This window comes from Hyperolius riggenbachi, chromosome 6 (assembly GCF_040937935.1).
Source record: "Hyperolius riggenbachi isolate aHypRig1 chromosome 6, aHypRig1.pri, whole genome shotgun sequence".
Lineage (NCBI taxonomy): Eukaryota > Metazoa > Chordata > Amphibia > Anura > Hyperoliidae > Hyperolius > Hyperolius riggenbachi.
This window is the reverse complement of record NC_090651.1, coordinates 361,933,078-361,950,124: the sequence shown is the minus strand read 5'-3', so window position 1 is coordinate 361,950,124 and position 17,047 is coordinate 361,933,078. Positions and strand designations below refer to the sequence as shown.

Here is a 17,047-nt window from a genome sequence, read left to right as displayed (position 1 = left end):
GTAGAGAGCCAGCATCTTTGTTTAATGTGCGGGGAAGCCTCATTAGGATCCAGAGGCCTACCCCTCCCGAAGTAAGTACCCCCCAGGGGCTGTTTTTTTTTGTTTTTTTTTTCATTACAGGTTTCCCTTAAATCCATTCCCAACATTTGACACTTAAGCTATTTCCCACAATGCAATGAGGTTCACAGACAGGAAACTGTCAGGACCATGGCCCTGACATCACACTGTGGGAGGGGTTTCACCACAATATCAGCCATACAGACCCACCTGATGATCCGTTTGAGAAAAGGAAATCATTTCTCCTGGGAAAGGGGGGATCAGCTACTGATTGGGATGAAGTTCAATCCTTGGTTACGGTTTCTCTTTAAAGGACCACTATCGCGACAAAAGTAGTTACAATCTGACAGAACCGACAGGTTTTGGGCCAGTCCATCTCCTCATAGAGGATTCTCAGGGTTTTCTTTGTTTTCAACAGAATTTCCTGAACATCAGTTGCAAAGTCTAAGTGGCAAAATAGTGTGCAAGTGAGTAGGGAGGCTGGCTGGTATCCTACTATTTCGGCAGTTAAACTGCTGTTCGGGAAATGCTGAAGAAAACAAAAGAAATCCAGAGAATCCCCCATGAGGAGATGGACTGGCCCAAAACCTGTCGGTTCTGTCAGATTTGAACTGTCTACTTTTTTCGCTATAGTAGTCCTTCAAGGGAAGAGGAGACATACTGGAGTTCCGGTAGAGAAGCGTCTCATAACCCCCAGGGAGGATGCGTGCCATAGCACTGTGTGGGGCCACTGGGAAGGCCTCTGTGGGGGTTGCAGCTATGGTGGCACAACAACGTAGATATGCAGCTAAGAGCCATGAATACCATTGAGCTTTCATCCTTGAGGCTTCCAGATGTTTTTCCCTACGGTATGTTTTGCTCACGTGTTCTAGTGAATAAAAACCTGCTTTTTGAAGACATGGCCAGTGCTGGTCATTTTGTTTTTCTGGATTACACTTTTAATTGTACGGCAAGTCAGGCTATACATGGGTGCCATTAGCATATTAGCATTGCAGTTGTCAAGTGACAAAAAACAGTCAGTGCCATATACAATTAAGTTTTTCTCCTAACTTTTCACCTAGGTGATAATTTTCACCCCTTTTGATAAGATGCATTGTAAACCACCAGCAAGCAAGAAAATACTGAACATAAATTTGTTAGTACTTTTTACCTACTTTTTGTTACTTTTTCAATTGTAAAATGCTGAAAAGTTAGTTTAACCATTTCCGCCGCCCGGACGTGAAGCTCACGTCCAGGCGGCTGCTCTGCTGCGCTCCCGCGTCCCCATGGTGTCCCCGGTAGCCCTGGGATCAGTGAACGGGAACATGGTTCCCGATCACTTATCCCTGTCCCCCGCCTGAAAAACCAAAGTGCTCACCTGTGAGGCTTCAGTTCTTCTGCCAGGAAAAATGTCCGCATCCCCCTTGTACGTCCGCTTAGCGAGAAGTACAAGGAGGGAAAACAAAAATGAAGGTGGCCATCTTGTGGCCAAATAGTAAAACTACATCTACACATTTTTTACATTACAATTTACACATTCAACAACATTAAAAATGAACTGTTTATGTCCCACACCAAAATATTACCCAAATACATGTTTTAATGGAAAAAAAAAATTACAATTAAAAAAAAGACATAAATTGTTACCTAAGGGTCTGAACTTTTTAAATATGCATGTGAAGGGGGTATACTACAAACATTTTTTTAATTATAAGCTTGTAAATAGTGATAGACGCAACACGGAAACAATGCACCTTTATTTCCAAATAAAATATTGGTGCCATACATTGTGCGAGGGACAAAATTTAAATGGTATAATAACCGAGACACACGGGCAAATAAACTACATAGGTTTTAATTATGGTAGCATGGATTATTTTAAAGCTATAATGGCGGAAAACTGAGAAATAATGATTTTTTTTCCATTTTTTTTTTTATTAGTCCTGTTAAAATGCATTTATAAATAAATAATTCTTAGCAAAATGTACCACCCAAAGAAAGCCTAATTAGTGGCGGAAAAAACAAGATATAGATCAATAAATTGTGATAAGTAGTGATAAAGTTATTAGCGAATGAATGGGAGGTGAAAATTGCTCTGATGCATAAGGTGGAAAATCCCTGCGGGCTGAAATGGTTAAAGAGAAGATGGAAATTATCTCCAAAGAGAAAACTCAGATGCCCTCAGTACCTTGTGTGCACCTATTTTTTGTCCCCATGTTTGTTAGGTCATTTTATAAAATATTCTCCAGGAAGTCTGGGCCAGAAGCCTCAAGAGGGTAATTTTGTAAGAGCAATGTGGGATGACCTGAAGGGCGAATCTGATTAGAATTTTCTATTAATACTGAATAGAGTGCTCAAAGTGAACCTTAAGTCACAAAAAAAAAAAAGAGTTTTACTCACCTGGGGCTTCCCTCAGCCCCCTGCAGCTGATCGGTGCCCTCGCCGTGTCTCTCTGATCCTCCCGTGGTCCTCAGAGCTTCTTGTATGTGGGGTTTTACCACAAAATCAGTCATACAGCGCTCCCTGATGGTCTGTTTGTGAAAAGCAATATATTTCTCATGTAAAAGGCGGTATCAGCTACTGATTGGGATAAAGTTAAATTCTTCTTTGGAGTTTCTCTTTAAAGGGATACTGTAGGGGGGTCGGGGGAAAATGAGCTGAACTTACCCGGGGCTTCTAATGGTCCCCCGCAGACATCCTGGGTTGGCGCAGCCACTCCCCAATGCTCCGGCCCCGCCTCCAGTTCACTTCTGGAATTTCAGACTTTAAAGTCAGAAAACCACTGCCCCTGCACGCCCGTGTCCTCGCTCCTGCTGATGTCATCAGGAGTGTACTGCACAGACACAGACCATACTGGGCCTGCGCTGTGCGCTCTTGATGACATCAGCGGGATCGAGGACACGGCAACGCAGGCGGAGGCGTTTCTGTCTCCAATGTAAAGTATAGGAAAAACGCAAACCGCTCTGAAAAACGCCAGTTCAGAGCGGTTTTGCAGGCGTTTTTGTTACAGAAGCTGTTCAGTAACAGCTTTACTGTAACAATACATGAAATCTACTACACCAAAAACGTTTCACAAAACCGCAAAATGCTAGCTGAAACGCTACGGAAAAATAAGAAAAAGCATTTCAAAATCTGCTAACATTTTGCGGATCTGCTAGCGGGTTTTGGTGTGCACCGGGCCTTTATTCTATTGAGCTGAACTCCCCATCAGACAGAAATCTTTGCAAGATGCTGCACACACAGATGCTGTACACATGCAACAGATCAGTATCTGCAAAAGATCCGTTCCTGCAAAATGCATTCATAGTCTATGATATCTGCAGATCCTCATACACACCTTGTTTAGCAGACATTCATCTGCAGATCAGATCCACTAGGATGGATCTTCAGATCTGCAGATGATTCCAATATGCAGATGAATATCTGTTAAACAAGGTGTGTATGAAATCCGCAGATATCATAGACTATGAATGCATTTTGCAGGGACGGATCTTTTGCAGGAACTGATCTTTTGCAGATACTGATCTTTTGCAGATACTGATCTTTTGAATGTGTGCAGCATCTATGTGTGCAGCATCTGGCAAAGATTTTATCTGATGGGGAGTTCAGCTAAATAGAATAGACTGTGTAGCATGTGCTCTCATACTACATGCAAGGGGGTAAAATTGGTCTGTGATCTTTCATTAATCTTGCAAGTGTGTACACATACAGCTTTAAGCCGCATCTACACGAGTAGATGCAGCCGCGATGCTCCTTATCAATCGAGCCGCTGATGCGGCTCGATTGATAAGATCCGACAGGATGGATCTCCGCACCGCCGATTCCCTGCTCGCTCCCCGCGAGGGGACAATGGCAAGGAATCGAGCGAAAGGTAAGCGGCGCCGGCGGGGACGAGCGGGGAATTGAATGCGGCGCACGCGCGGCGAGCGGGGACGCGGCAGGCACGCGGAAGAGGCGATCCGGCGGCTAATCGAGCCGCCGGATCGCTGCAACATCTTATAGTGTAGACGGGGCTTAAAGAGACTCCGTAACAAAAATTTCATCCTGTTTTTTATCATCCTACTAGTTCCAAAAGCAAATGCATGCCAAATGCAGCGGATCAGGTGTAAAAGGAGCCTAGGGTGACGTTCTCTCCGAAAATCGTTCTCTCCGAAAAGCGGGATTCTTTTCAGAAGAAGGATTTTCCTCTGTCTGGAGGTTTTAGTGGACATGGTTCTGTAACAGCCACCCAATGGGAGCCGGAAGGAGTAGCGACTGCCAGGAAGGGTGGGATTATTCAATGTCCTGTTGGCCATGGTCCTCAGTTTGGAGGTATGTAGGAGGTCCAGCAGAGCAGATAAAAATGGCGCAGGACGAGCGCCAATAAAAGTGACACCGCCATAGACAGCAATAATAAAAGGATGTTAAATGATGGTATCCGAACCATAATTTAACCTCCCTGCCAAATCACAGCTTTTACTATTGCTGCCTATGGCAGCAGGGAGTAGGTTCAATTAGGTAGGGGTTAGGGTTAGGCCAGGGCCGGATTACCGACCAGGCAATAGAAGCAGTCGTTTGGGGCCCCCATTCAGAGTCAAAGGGGCCCCATCAGCACATAATCCAGCCCTCGCCATCCTGTCAAAGGATGCCGCCCGCTGCTGACTGTCTTCAGAGCCGGGCTCTCCTCCTGGGTCCCTCTCCTACTACTTTGCGCTCTGCCGCTGCCCGCTCCTTCCTCCCTTCCCACAGAGAACCACAGCTGCAGCGGGCAGGAATGATAGCAGCAGATGACAAACGCCCACTCACCTATCCGTGATACAAGCGATCGAGGTCCTATCATCCGAAACCCATGTGTCTCCTCTACGGTTCCGCCGCTTGCTCTGAACTTCCTGATTCTCAGATCAGACAGAAAGTAGGAAGTAGTAATAGTAGTAGTAACAGAGCGGCAGCACTCTAGAGGAGACAGATGGGCTCCTTATGACGGGACCTCTATTGCTTGGATCGCAATAGGTGAATCCGAGTCATCTGGTGCTGTCATTTTCTCCCACTGCGGCTGCCCTTCTCTGCAGGACTATTCCCGGGGGTGGAGGCTGCATGGGGGATGTGTCTGTCTACTTTGGGAGGAAATTGGTTGTTTGGTGGTGGTGGTGGGAAGTTATGCAATTCTGTCTGGGGGTCGGCTTCCGGGTTGGCGGTGTCCAGAGCTTTCTGTTATTGCCAGGCTGGAGATGCAGGGGGAAAGTGCTGCTGCTGTGATATCTGGCACCCTCTTTACGGGGGTGCCCCGAGTGACAGCGTCCCGGTTATTCATCTCTCCCTCTGCATGTTGCCGCTGCTATTCCATGCATTGTGCACCCGCAGAGGAAAGCGGGCTGTTGCTCATAGCAACCATTAGAGCGGCTGCACTAGTGTGTCCGGCATGTTACTGTGCACACAGCAGCTGCATCTTCCCATTCTAATATGGGGGGCCCAAATCAGTTACTTTGCTTAGGGCCCCATTTAATCTTAATCTGGCTCTGTGTTAGGCGTGAGGGTAGAGTGGTTAGGGTTAGGCACCGGGGTTGGAGTGGTTAGAGTTAGGCAGCAGGTGTGGCGTAGTTAGAGTTAGGCAGCGGGGGTCGAGTAGTTAGAATTAGGCAGTGGGGGTGGAGTGGTTAGGCAGCGGGGGTGGAGTAGTTAGAATTAGGCAGTGGGGGTGGAGTGGTTACGCAGCGGGGGTGGAGTGGTTAGAATTAGGCAGTGGGGGTGGAGTGGTTAGGCAGCGGGGGTGGAGTAGTTAGAATTAGGCAGTGGGGGTGGAGTGGTTAGGCAGCAGGGGTATAGTGGTTAGGAAGCGGGGTGAATTGGTTAGAGTTTGGCAGAGCTGGGACAAGGTCCTCCAGCACCCAAGGCTGAGACACCAAAGTGCGCCCCTCCATCCCTCCCATCCCAGCCGTCTCACACTGATTGCTATTAGACTAAGAGGGCCACAGGGCCCACAACCTCCCCAACACCTTAATATCTAGTTATCTGGCTCGCAGTCACTTCCATGTATCCCCTTTTCTTATTTCTTTCTGCTTCATACACAATTAGGAATGACAGCTGAATTAATTGTGTGCCCCCTCCTACACTGCGCCCTGAGGCTGGAGCCTCTCCAGCCTATGCCTCGGCCCGGCCCGGCCCTGGAGTTTGGCAGTTGGGGTGGAGTGGATAGGGTTAGGGAGTGGGGGAGAAGTGTTTAGAGTTAGGCAGCAGGGGTGGAGTAATTTGAATTAGGCAGTGGGGGTGGAGTAGTTAGGCAGCGGGGGGTGGAGTGGTTAGGGTTAGGAAGTGGGGGAGGAGTGGTTAGGGAGGGTTATCCACCTTATGGGGTTTATGGTTAGGCATAGGCAGAGTGAGGATTCAGTGTGAGTGTAGGCAGGGGTGATGGGATACATTACCAGGTCGTGGAGATCGCATCTTTTCCACTTCCTGGTTAGTTTGCAGCTGTCCTTCAGCCAGCCAATCACCATGCCGCTTCAGCCCCTGCATGGTGATTGGCTGGCTGCAGGACTCCTGCACACTATCCAGGAAGTGGAGGAGGAGCCGCCATCGCCGGGACCAGTTAATGTATGCAGATGCTGACATCTTGTTACTAAGGTTATTTAACATTTTAGGACATTTCTTAAATGATACCACAGCCCACAGGCTGTGGTAAAATAAATGCAGCATGGTGTAGGGAGAAAAAGGACATACTCACCGCTCCCCTCGCTCCCTGCCATCGGGTTCCGCTCGTCTGCTACAGCTCCTGGTACCTTCTGACCCCTGACCCGGACATGCTGCTCTGCGCATGCGCAGTATGTCCAATCATCTTCCCTTTTGCCGTCGCATGATAACGGCAGAAGATCGGACACTCCCCCGCCTCCTCCCTGCACAGCGTGTGCGCTCCACTAATAAAGCTAGCGTGACATGCTAGTTGGAGTCACGCTGGAAGTGGCGATTTGGAGAGAGAGCGGAGGGGGAGTGAGTTGGGATGGACGGGAAGCAGGCACTTATTATGATACTTGCTTTCAGTAATTACTTTATTTTATATGCATTGTATAAGCAAATACACACACACAAAAAATACAAAATGTATGGATTTTTTTTATTTGTTTGCTCGGTAACTGGGGTGGGGAGGGGGCTTTGGAAGTGATTTCATTAAATTCATTTTTTCAATAAATGAAATCTGTGCAGTGTAATTTAACTTTTAATTTATGTTTTCGCCACTAGATGGTGATTAAAACACTCCCTGGATTGCCAGGAAGTGTTTTTTTCCTGTTCATTCACATTTATTCATATAAATGGACATGGCCCCTGATTAGAGATGTAGGCGAACAGCTCTCAGAGCTGCTTGCCCGCAAACAGCGGGCCCTGTACTACTTCCGGGTCGCAATGTCCCAAAGCAGTACGCCAGCACGTGTCTGCATGTGTACTTTAGTACGCATACCCTGGCCCAGCAGTGCGTGTCGTTGCAATCAGGGACGTGGACCCCTGGGCCAGAATGCCCACTCCCTAGTACGCGGCCAGAATGTCCATAGAGATTCACTGGTGAGCTGTTTGCTAGCATCTCTACCCCTGATTGGGGTAATGTCCGTTCATTAGCTTTGCATCTCTTCCCCAATTTCCGAAATGGAAAACCGCCTGGGTACGCAGGGCCGCAGCCCCCTGGAACCCCTGCGGGTATCGTTGCATGCAACCTGGATGAGAATACTGGCATGCGGCACCAGGGGCGCCCATATTACCCCCCTTCTTACTGATATGTTCAATGTCTTATTTGACAAATGGGCAAATAAGATGTAGCATTGTTTATTTTAAAACTAGAATGGAATTGGAGAAATAGTGTATTTTTTCATTTTTTCCCCATATTTTTCCCTTAAAATTAACAGAAAATAAAGGTAATTACCAAAAACAGATATCACCTCCAAAAAAGCAAAATTTGTGATGAAAAAAACAAGGTAAACATTTCATGTTTGCCAGTAGTAAAAATGATAACCCTCAGGATTCAATCATTTCTTGATCTATTTTCTATTTTTTAACTACTCACATTAAAATGTATTTTTCCCCTACTACTAGTATCTTACTGCAAAGTTTATCTTTATTACATTAGTGTATTTTCACACAAGAAAGATTTGCAATGTAGCTGGGGGCTGCTGTGAATGTGCCACTTGGTTGTGATTTTCCCCAGCCCAGAAGGTCCTAGTCCTGTCCGACAGGGAAGAGACCAGAGGTATAGCTAGATCTCCCTGGGCTCATGGCAAAATGTTTCCATTGTTTAGGGGTCCTCCGTTGTTTAGGGGTCCTCCGTGTCCCTCCCTATAGCTTTCATTGGTGGTCTAGTGATTCCTCCAACACCCCTATAACTAACTACAATCCTGGTAATCAGAGGGTCCCCTTTGCCCCTATTGCTTATCCTGGTAGTTTAGTTGCACCTACCTGCCCCCATAGCTTTCCCTGGTGGTCTAGTGCTCCTCCTTGACACTATGGCTACTTCTGGAGGCCTAGTGCCCCCCCTCCCACCACCCCTATAGCTTTCCCTAGTAATCAAGTGTTCCCCCTGTCCCCGTATAGCTTTCCCTGGTAGCCTAATGGTCCCCCTATAGATTTACTTGGTGGGCTAGTGATCCCGCTGTGCCTCTATATATTTTCTTGATAGTCTAGTAGTCTCCTCTATAACCTTACAGCTTTCTGCTGCCAACACCGCTCCTCCCCTCCTTGACTACAGGGCCCCATAGCATCCGCTTTGGCTTCTATGGCAATCCCTACACCAGTGAAAGTGACTCAATCAAAAGAGAACCAAAGAGCAGATAAAATGTTTTGTCTTTGGCCCGTACAGGTGTATTCTGGTGGGATTAGAAAGAGTTCTACCATAAGGGGAGAAGACCAGTATTAGTTGAATTCCCCACAGTTACATTTTATTTCAGCCAATTAGTCCCAATGATCATATTAATTCAAGTTATGCAGGAGAACAGAGGCGCCAAAAGGATAAAAGGAAGCTAAATGAGCTTAAAAACCAAATTCTTGGTAAATAGAGGAGGTAGTGGTGGACTTATCTCCTCCAAGTAGACACACAACGACTGTAGTAAACACAGTCAATATATTTTATTTATGAACTCCAAATATGCAAAGCGTTTCGCAGGTTTGATCCTGCTTCATCAGGCAATAACAACGGAGCAATAGCATATGTGGTCAGTAGAAGAGCCAGAGGTTCAACCCTCCACCCTGGGTGGAGGGTTGAACCCCTTTTTCTCTTCTACAGAGAGCGACTTCTTATTCCTGAGTGGGGTCAGGAAAATCTCCCCACCTGCCTTTACAGTGGTTGCCTAATTGTAACCCTGGTTTGTGAGTATTAATATTTACTCTATCTAGTAACCATTTACCAGTACATATTACACTATTGGGGCTCTTGGTGTTCCTTGTTTTTATATTAATTCAGGTGCTGAACTTGAATTCCATTGAAGTACTAAGGGGTTTCCGTGGGTGTTCATTTGTGTCAGACGGTGTCAGCTTTCATCCATGTTCATCAGTTTTCCATCAGTTTTAAGCAGTCTTCAAACTATTTTCTGTCTTCAGTTAAAATGGACAAAAATCCATTGAAAAATGGCTGACAACAGATGGTTAAATAGCCACCAGAATGCAGAAACCTGAATGTCAGCGATATTCGAGCTTCTTCAGTTTGGCTTGAATGGCAGAGGCTTGGGTCAATCCTGATTGTGGCCTGATTTATCACACCAACAATAAAGCAGGCTTTGTGTGTCCCCCACGCCATTTACTAACATAATTAGCATGCTAGTGCATCAGGCATCCAAGATGGACGATGACTTGCAATGGCTTCCAAGTAAAAGAGTAGCCTATAGCAACTGATTCACTCATATTTTTCCACACTTATGTTTGTTTTGCTGTAGCTTGTTCCAATAATGTACGATTTCCTCAGGGCTCAGCTCATGAGAGGTAACAATCCGGTTGTATTTACAGTCTGAGTATCGGACTTTCCATTTGTTGAAAGCACCGAACTTTGGTGGTGCCTTGGGCCAAATTCCAAGCTTCTTAATGCAAAGGCCCACATAGACATCCTCTAGATGAAGCCACCTAACAGTTGGAGAGATATTGACTATCTTAGAAGCTAGGTCTACTGAAAACACATAGCCAGTCCCAGAACAAAACAAGGGATAGCGTTTTTCGGGATACTCCTCTAGTGTTACATACCACTTGCTCTTCTTGTTGCGGTTGGGTTGAGAATTCGGTATTAAATGACCTGTGAAATAGTTCTGTCTTGGCGGCTCCTCAGGTTTCAGGACTGCCTTGATTAAATATTCCGTATTAACAAACATGTCACTGTCAGTTTTCATCACATAGGAGGCTTTTGGACAGTATGTGGCTACCCAGTGTAAGCCCATGAGGACCTTAACAGTCAGATTTCTGTAGGTATCCAAATAATCCTGCTGAATAATATCATGATGTTCCTGACTTTCCTTCAGCAGATCCTGTTGGGTATCATTAGTCCACTGTGCTTCTTTTCCTAAGAAAAACAGTCGTAGTATCTTCACCCCAGGTACAAAGTCCTCCTGTCCCCAAGTTTGCCTAATAGCCTGCCGAGCTTCTTTCTGGCATCTCTCTACAGTAAGAAGTAAAACCAGATATGGTACATCTCCTTGACATTTATCAGGCTCATTGATAAAATACTCATATACATGAATGCTTTTTTGAGGTTCTTCAGTGGAATTACTCTTTGAAAGAGAAGTTCTGGAAAAATATTTTTTGAATGTATCCTGCGTTTTATTAAGGCTGGGATAATTTTCTTCATTGAATGACTGGTTGACTTGAACATCCTTATCAAGGACAGAAAGTACAGTGTACTTGATTCGGAGATCATCGCTGACCAACCTTGTTGAGAACAAAACGTTATAAGCTGAGGCTAGCAAGCTCAACATCAAAAGTAGCAGGTAGAGTTCTAAAGTCCTTCTGTTGTCCAAAAAACTGATGGCTCTTCTCAAGAAAACCGTGACAGGCTTTTCAGGGGTCCTCCATAAGCAGTAACTTTGGCTGCTGACATAATCGTTTTTTCCTTTTATCGTCTTTTCTTTCTTTAGGTATACCAGTAGTGTCTTCATTTCTAAAATGATTGACCTGAAGCAGAAAAAAAAATATTAGAACTAAAAAGGGTAATCTTAACTATAGCCCGTAATATAAAAAGAACTATATTTTGTTCTATACAAATTGTTGACTAAAGAAAATGTTTTCATTTTGTAACATAACTTTTACCAAATGCAAACATTGTAAGCTAAGTTCTGACTTTTTCTCCCCAAATATTTAATTTTTTTTGTTACTGTTGAAATCAGCTGAGGAAATAATTCAGGTATTTCACATCTACCAAATACAACAAAACAGTCTGGGAAGCTAAACACTTTTCTGCTGTTTAAAGTGGATCCGAGGTGAACTTTTACACATTGCATAATTGTGTTCCTTTCCTATTGTTTATAGGGCATTCCTCAAGCCAAATGCTTTTTTGTTTTTGTTTTAATACCCTAATTCTCTATAAACTAAAAAAAGCCACGCCCACAGGTTTTCAGAGAGCCTTGGCAGTAGCAAGGGCTCATGTGAGCTCAGTCTGGGCAGGAGGAGGAGGAGGTGTTACTAGCCATTGATTTCAGTGGCAGAGGGGAGGCGGGAGGAGGGGGGATTCATTTTTTTTCACAGGCTGAGTGCTCAAGATACAGATAAGCCTGCCTCTGTGTAAAGCCCCATCTATATGATACGGTTCTTTGTGCGATTCGATTACGATTCTATTTACGATCCGATTAAATCCGACATGTCCGATCGGAATTTGATTCAATTCGATTTGCCATTGTTTTGCAATGGCAAATCGAATTTAATCGAATCGAATCCCGATCGGACATGGCGGATTTAATCGGATCGTAAATAGAATCGTAATCGAATCGCACAAAGAATCGTATCGTGTAGATTGGGCTTTATGTTTACAAACAACATGGCTGCTGTCATTGTATCACAGGAAGAAATAATAATATTCTGTTGAAGCTGTTTGCAGCTAGATTTACTGTGTAAACCATTTAAACTTTAGATAATATATATAGGCAAGCTACTTGTTATAGTTAGTTTTTCATCTCGGATCCGCTTTAAGGAGGAGAAGGGGCAGGGGGGTGGTGGAAATCTGGCTTGGTGGTCAACAAAGAAGACCACAAATCCTTTAGATATGTTGGGTCCTTGGACACACTTTTATGGACTTTCTTAGGCAGGGAACACTTGACTGTTTTCTTGTGCGTTTTTCTGCACAGAAAAACTGAGAGCTTTTGTTAATCAATGGGATAGTTTACACTTGCATGCATTTTTTGCACGCAGAAAAAAAAAACTGCCATTCTGCAGGATAATTCTGCACATTTTGTCAGGCTGGGTGCACACATAGCGGAAATGCTAGCGTTGCATAAAAAGCTCCATTTTATGCAGCAATGATAGTCGATGGGACGCAGAAAAAAACGCAGAGACCTGCGATTTACAGTATGCGTTTCGAGAACGCTGGTTTTGTTGCATTTTATGCAGGGTTGCTACCAAAACGCACTTAATGAAAGTCAATAGGAACGCAATATATTGCGTTTTGTATGCGTTTTTGATGCTTTTTTGATGCTTTTAATAAAGATTTCTGATGTATTTCCGTTTCCTGTTGTCTTCCTAGTGATTTGCATAAATGTAAATATAAAAACGGATACAAAACGCATATGTGTTTTACATATGAGAAGCGCAAATGCATTAAACCGCAGGAAAAATGCATCTGCATTAAAAAAACGCACACCCACCAGAAACGCAGTAAAACGCACAAAAAACGCACACAACATTAACATAAAACATGACATAAAACGCAGCCTTTCACGCTATGTCATATGTGAACCCAGCCTAAGTTTTCTCTATCAATTACATTAGCTGCTGTGAAAAATCGTAGAAACACACTTGATGTGCAGAAAACACATGCAGAAAAATGCGCACGGAAAAGTAAAAGACTGGTGTGTTCCTTAACTCAGGGTTATTTCTGTTAAAGGAGTACTGTAGGGGATCGGGGGAAAATGTGTTGAACTTACCTGGGGCTTCTAATGGTCCCCGCAGACATCCTGTGCCCGCACAGCCACTCACCGATGCTCCAGCCCCGCCTCCGGTTCACTTCTGGAATTTCAGACTTTAAAGTCTGAAAACCACTGCGCCTGCGTTGCCGTTTCCCTGCTCCCGCTGACGTCACCAGGAGCGCACTGTGCAGGCCCAGTATGGTCTGTGCCTGCGCAGTACACTCCTGGTGACCTCAGTTGGAGTGAGGACACAGCAATGCAGGCGCAGTGGTTTTCAGACTTTAAAGTCTGAAATTCCAGAAGTGAACTGGAGGCGGGGCCGGAGCATCGGTGAGTGGCTGCGCGGGCACAGGATGTCTGCGGGGGACCATTAGAAGCCCCGGGTAAGTTCAACTCATTTTCCCCCGACCCCCCTACAGTATCCCTTTAAGCCCAATTGTGACAACGTATGTGGGCAATTTGTCATTTGCTCTGTATGTCAGAATAAAAATAGATCAAACTGAAAGGCTTATCTTTTGTAGTTTTAGCAACAAAATGCATCGCTTAGCTAACAGATAATAAATGGTACTGATTGAAGGTCCTTATGCAATTGCCTTTTCGTTTGAGTTTTCTCTTTGGAGAGGTTTTCTCGCCCTATCAATGCTATATCATTTAAGCTTCCAGAAAGCAAGAAAATGCTCAAAATAAGTATAATCATATTTTCTTACCTGCCCAATAGAACTTTTTCAGTTGGTAGGTGCTAAAAAAAATTTTGTAAGTAAAGATGAACATTTGTCTGCTGGGTAGAAACTCTGGAGAAAGTTAAATTTGACTAGGGGCCAAAGGGCTCAAACCCACTAGCAGACTTTGGCCTCAATTCACTAAGATCATGCTGGAGATAATAAGGCAAGAGAAAACTTACCACCACACATTGATCTTGCCTTATTAAGGTGTAGAGATATGTTTTCACTGTGAGCAGGGCAGCCATCAGGGGGATACAAGAGGGACAGTAGTATGGGGCCCAGGAAGGGTCTGGGGCCCAAACAGTGGCAGTGCCACTCGAGCCTCAGCTGGCAATTATTCTACCATGGCATAAAGTTCTGATGGCGCCCTGACTGTGAGAGTTAACTTATCACTTCAGTCCTTAAAGGGACACTTAAGCCAGAAAAAAAATGAGTTTTACTCACCTGGGGCTTCTACCAGCCCCCTACAGCAGTCCTGTGCCCTCGCAGCCACTCACTAATCCTCTAATCCCCCGCTGCCAGCTAGTTCTGCTTCTACCAGCCCCCTGCAGCAGTCCTGTGCCCTCGCAGCCACTCACTAATCCTCTGGTCCCCCGCTGCCAGCTAGCTTCGTGTTTGGCGACAAGCCCGTCAGGACTGGCCACGCGTAGCTTTTTCCGCATTCCCGACTGTAATTAGCGCTATTGCGGGCCGCAACGCGTACAAAAATACGCATTGCCGCATATCTATGCATTCGCAATATTGGCGTGAGGTCTTACATATTGTAGGGAATGAGAGTGGCTGGAGTTCAGATTTCCTATCTCTTATAGGTGAGATTATTAAATTAAAATCCCCTCCCAAAATTACATTAGGGCATCCCAATTTCTCAATTTTTAAAAGTATTTTTTCTATGAATTGAAATTGGTGGTCGTTAGGGGCGTAGATGGAGGCTAAAACTAAATGGATTCCATGTAATGTGCCTTGGACAATAAGGTAACGTCCCCTGGGATCTCTGTGCACCTTAGAGACTATGAATGGGCATTTGTGATGTATTAAAAGAGCTATGCCGGCTTTCTTAACATTAGCACTAGCTAAGTATGAGACAGGATATTTTTTGCTTTTTAAATATCCAGGCTTCTGAGATGAAAACCTGGTTTCCTGTAAAAATACAAAATCTGCATTAGACCTCTCTAGGTCCTTTAAGGCTAGGTACCGTTTACATACTGAATTTAATCCTTTAGTGTTTAATGTTAACAGTTTCACCATTTTGGTTTATGTGGGGATGTTTCATTCTGAATGCCTGGATCCCAGGGGAGGTCCATGCGGACATGAGTATAGTTTATTTGGTGAGCCCCATGACTGACAGAAAGAATAGAGTAGAAAGGAGAGGGAAAGAGCAGAAAAAAAGAAGAGAAATAGATACCCTGGGGGTAGGAGACCCCCTTAGATAACAAGCATAATCTGTTACATTTGCATATTGCCACAGGACCTGTGAAGAAAAATATAATTAGCAATACCATGCAAAATGCAAATAACCTAATAGTAGCAACATTAATCATGAAGTGTGCAAGGGTGCTGGCATCCCTTGCTTGGGCGCGACCCGCTTCACGCCACATGAGAGGTAGCATGAGGACAACGTTAGAGTCCGGCCGGTCAGGCCTACCATGGCTACGCCTCAGCTAAAATTCTGAGGTGGGAAGTTCTCCGCATAGTTGTTAATGATTAGGAACAAAGTGAGCCTCGGAGATGTTACAGTCAATCAAGTGGACGAGTGACCAGGAGATTCCTCGGAAGGAAGAGTTGGAGACACATTTCCTTTTGATTTGTTTGGGACAGTTTTTGCGACCTTCGGCATGCTGAGACCAAGTCCCTTCAAGAGATCAGGTGCGTCATCTGGGTTTGATATGGCGTGGTATGTGCCATCTTTTATAGCTATTAGCTTGAATGGGTATCCCCAGCGATATTGAATCCCCTTGTCTCGTAGTAAAGTGGTAACCGGTTTTAGTTTGCGGCGTTTCGCCAGCGTGATTGGGGAAATGTCACTAAAAATCTGTATATCATGATCTTTGAAGGAATAGGATGACATATTTCTTATTGCTGTGGATATGGCGTCTTTCGCCTCAAAATAATGAAAACGAGCCACAATGTCCCGCAATAGAGGAGCTCCCTCAGGCCTAGGACCTATCGCTCTATGCGCCCGATCCAAGCGGCACATGGACTGGGCCACATCCGGGCAAATGGTGCTGCATAGCTCGGTCAAGTAAGACTTAATGTCCGCAGGTTTAACCGAATCGGGGACCCCCCTGAATCTTAAATTAGATCTGCGATCACGATTTTCATGATCCTCCTGGGCCCTTTGCATGTCTGCCACTGTGTCCGTTAGCTTACCATTCTCCTCTTCAAGCTGGGTGCAGCGTTTTTGTAAGTCCTCCACGTCCAGCTCTACCCTCGAGGTGCGGGCTGCTACCGAGGCAACCTCAGACCGAAGGTCAGCTAGTGAAGGGTTTACGTTTTTGGCCAGCTGCGGAGTTAGGTATTTTTAAAATTATTGATTTTCGAAGTTTGAGTTTAAAGGGAAATTGTGATGATCTGCTCAGCTGCCTGTGCAGGCAGGCAGTCTTTTGATCACTGTTCAGGTCTGCATTCTGAAGGTCTCTGGAAGACAGACCTTTTGTCAGTTTTGCAGCTTGCTGCTGAGGAATTTGCATATGTTTGTCATGCAGATTGCCTAGCCACATCCCCTGTAGGCTTGCTTTATAAAGAGCTATGTTTCCCACAGTAAGTTGCTGGTCATAAGAGTTAGATCCTGTGTGACACTCGCCGGGAGTGTCAGCCTTGCTCTTTGTTGTAGATTAGCCTAGAGTAATCCCTGGAAACTGCACTGGGCATGTTTCCTTAGCGCAGTTAGGATTGCTTATCTGTTTTGTTTGTCTGTTGCGATTGTCCTGTCCCAGCGGAGGTCGACAGGAAATCGTTCTGTGTGTCTGGGTGCTAACCGGAACAGCGGTTGTTACTGGTAGCACCTTCTGATCTGTTTCCCTGGATCGCACTGGCATCCTGCGCCAGTGCTGTGGATCCTTCTGTTCTGCAGTTCTGTACTTGGATCACACGCGCCTTGAGCTAGTGCTGTAGATCCTTCTGTTCTGCCTTCCTGGATCGCACTCGCCTTGCGCTAGTGCTGTGGATCCTTCTGGTCTGCTACTCTGTTCTGTCTGCCTGGATCACACTCGCTTCGCGCTAGTGCTGTGGATCCTTCTGTTCTGT

At 45.2% G+C, this 17,047-nt stretch overlaps 1 protein-coding gene across 1 annotated transcript; it reads right to left on the bottom strand.

The window, feature by feature from the left end:
• Positions 1-9,881: 9,881 nt before the first annotated feature.
• Positions 9,882-13,129, bottom strand: LOC137522267 (beta-1,3-galactosyltransferase 1-like). Its single transcript, XM_068242296.1, has 2 exons — positions 13,101-13,129; positions 9,882-11,139 (listed from the first exon to the last, which is right to left on the bottom strand). Exons 1-2 carry the CDS (start codon positions 13,127-13,129, stop codon positions 9,882-9,884), a joined length of 1,287 nt encoding a protein of 428 aa, XP_068098397.1.
• Positions 13,130-17,047: the final 3,918 nt, after the last annotated feature.

Bases quoted from the DNA above. Each gene is read 5' to 3' on its own strand.
- LOC137522267 (XM_068242296.1), bottom strand. From the start codon at position 13,129: ATGTCTGCGGGGACCATTAGAAGCCCCAG. The intron at 11,140-13,100 runs GTAAGTTCAACA...TTTCTGCTTCAG, and splicing joins GGGACCATTAGAAGCCCCAG to GTCAATCATTTTAGAAATGA.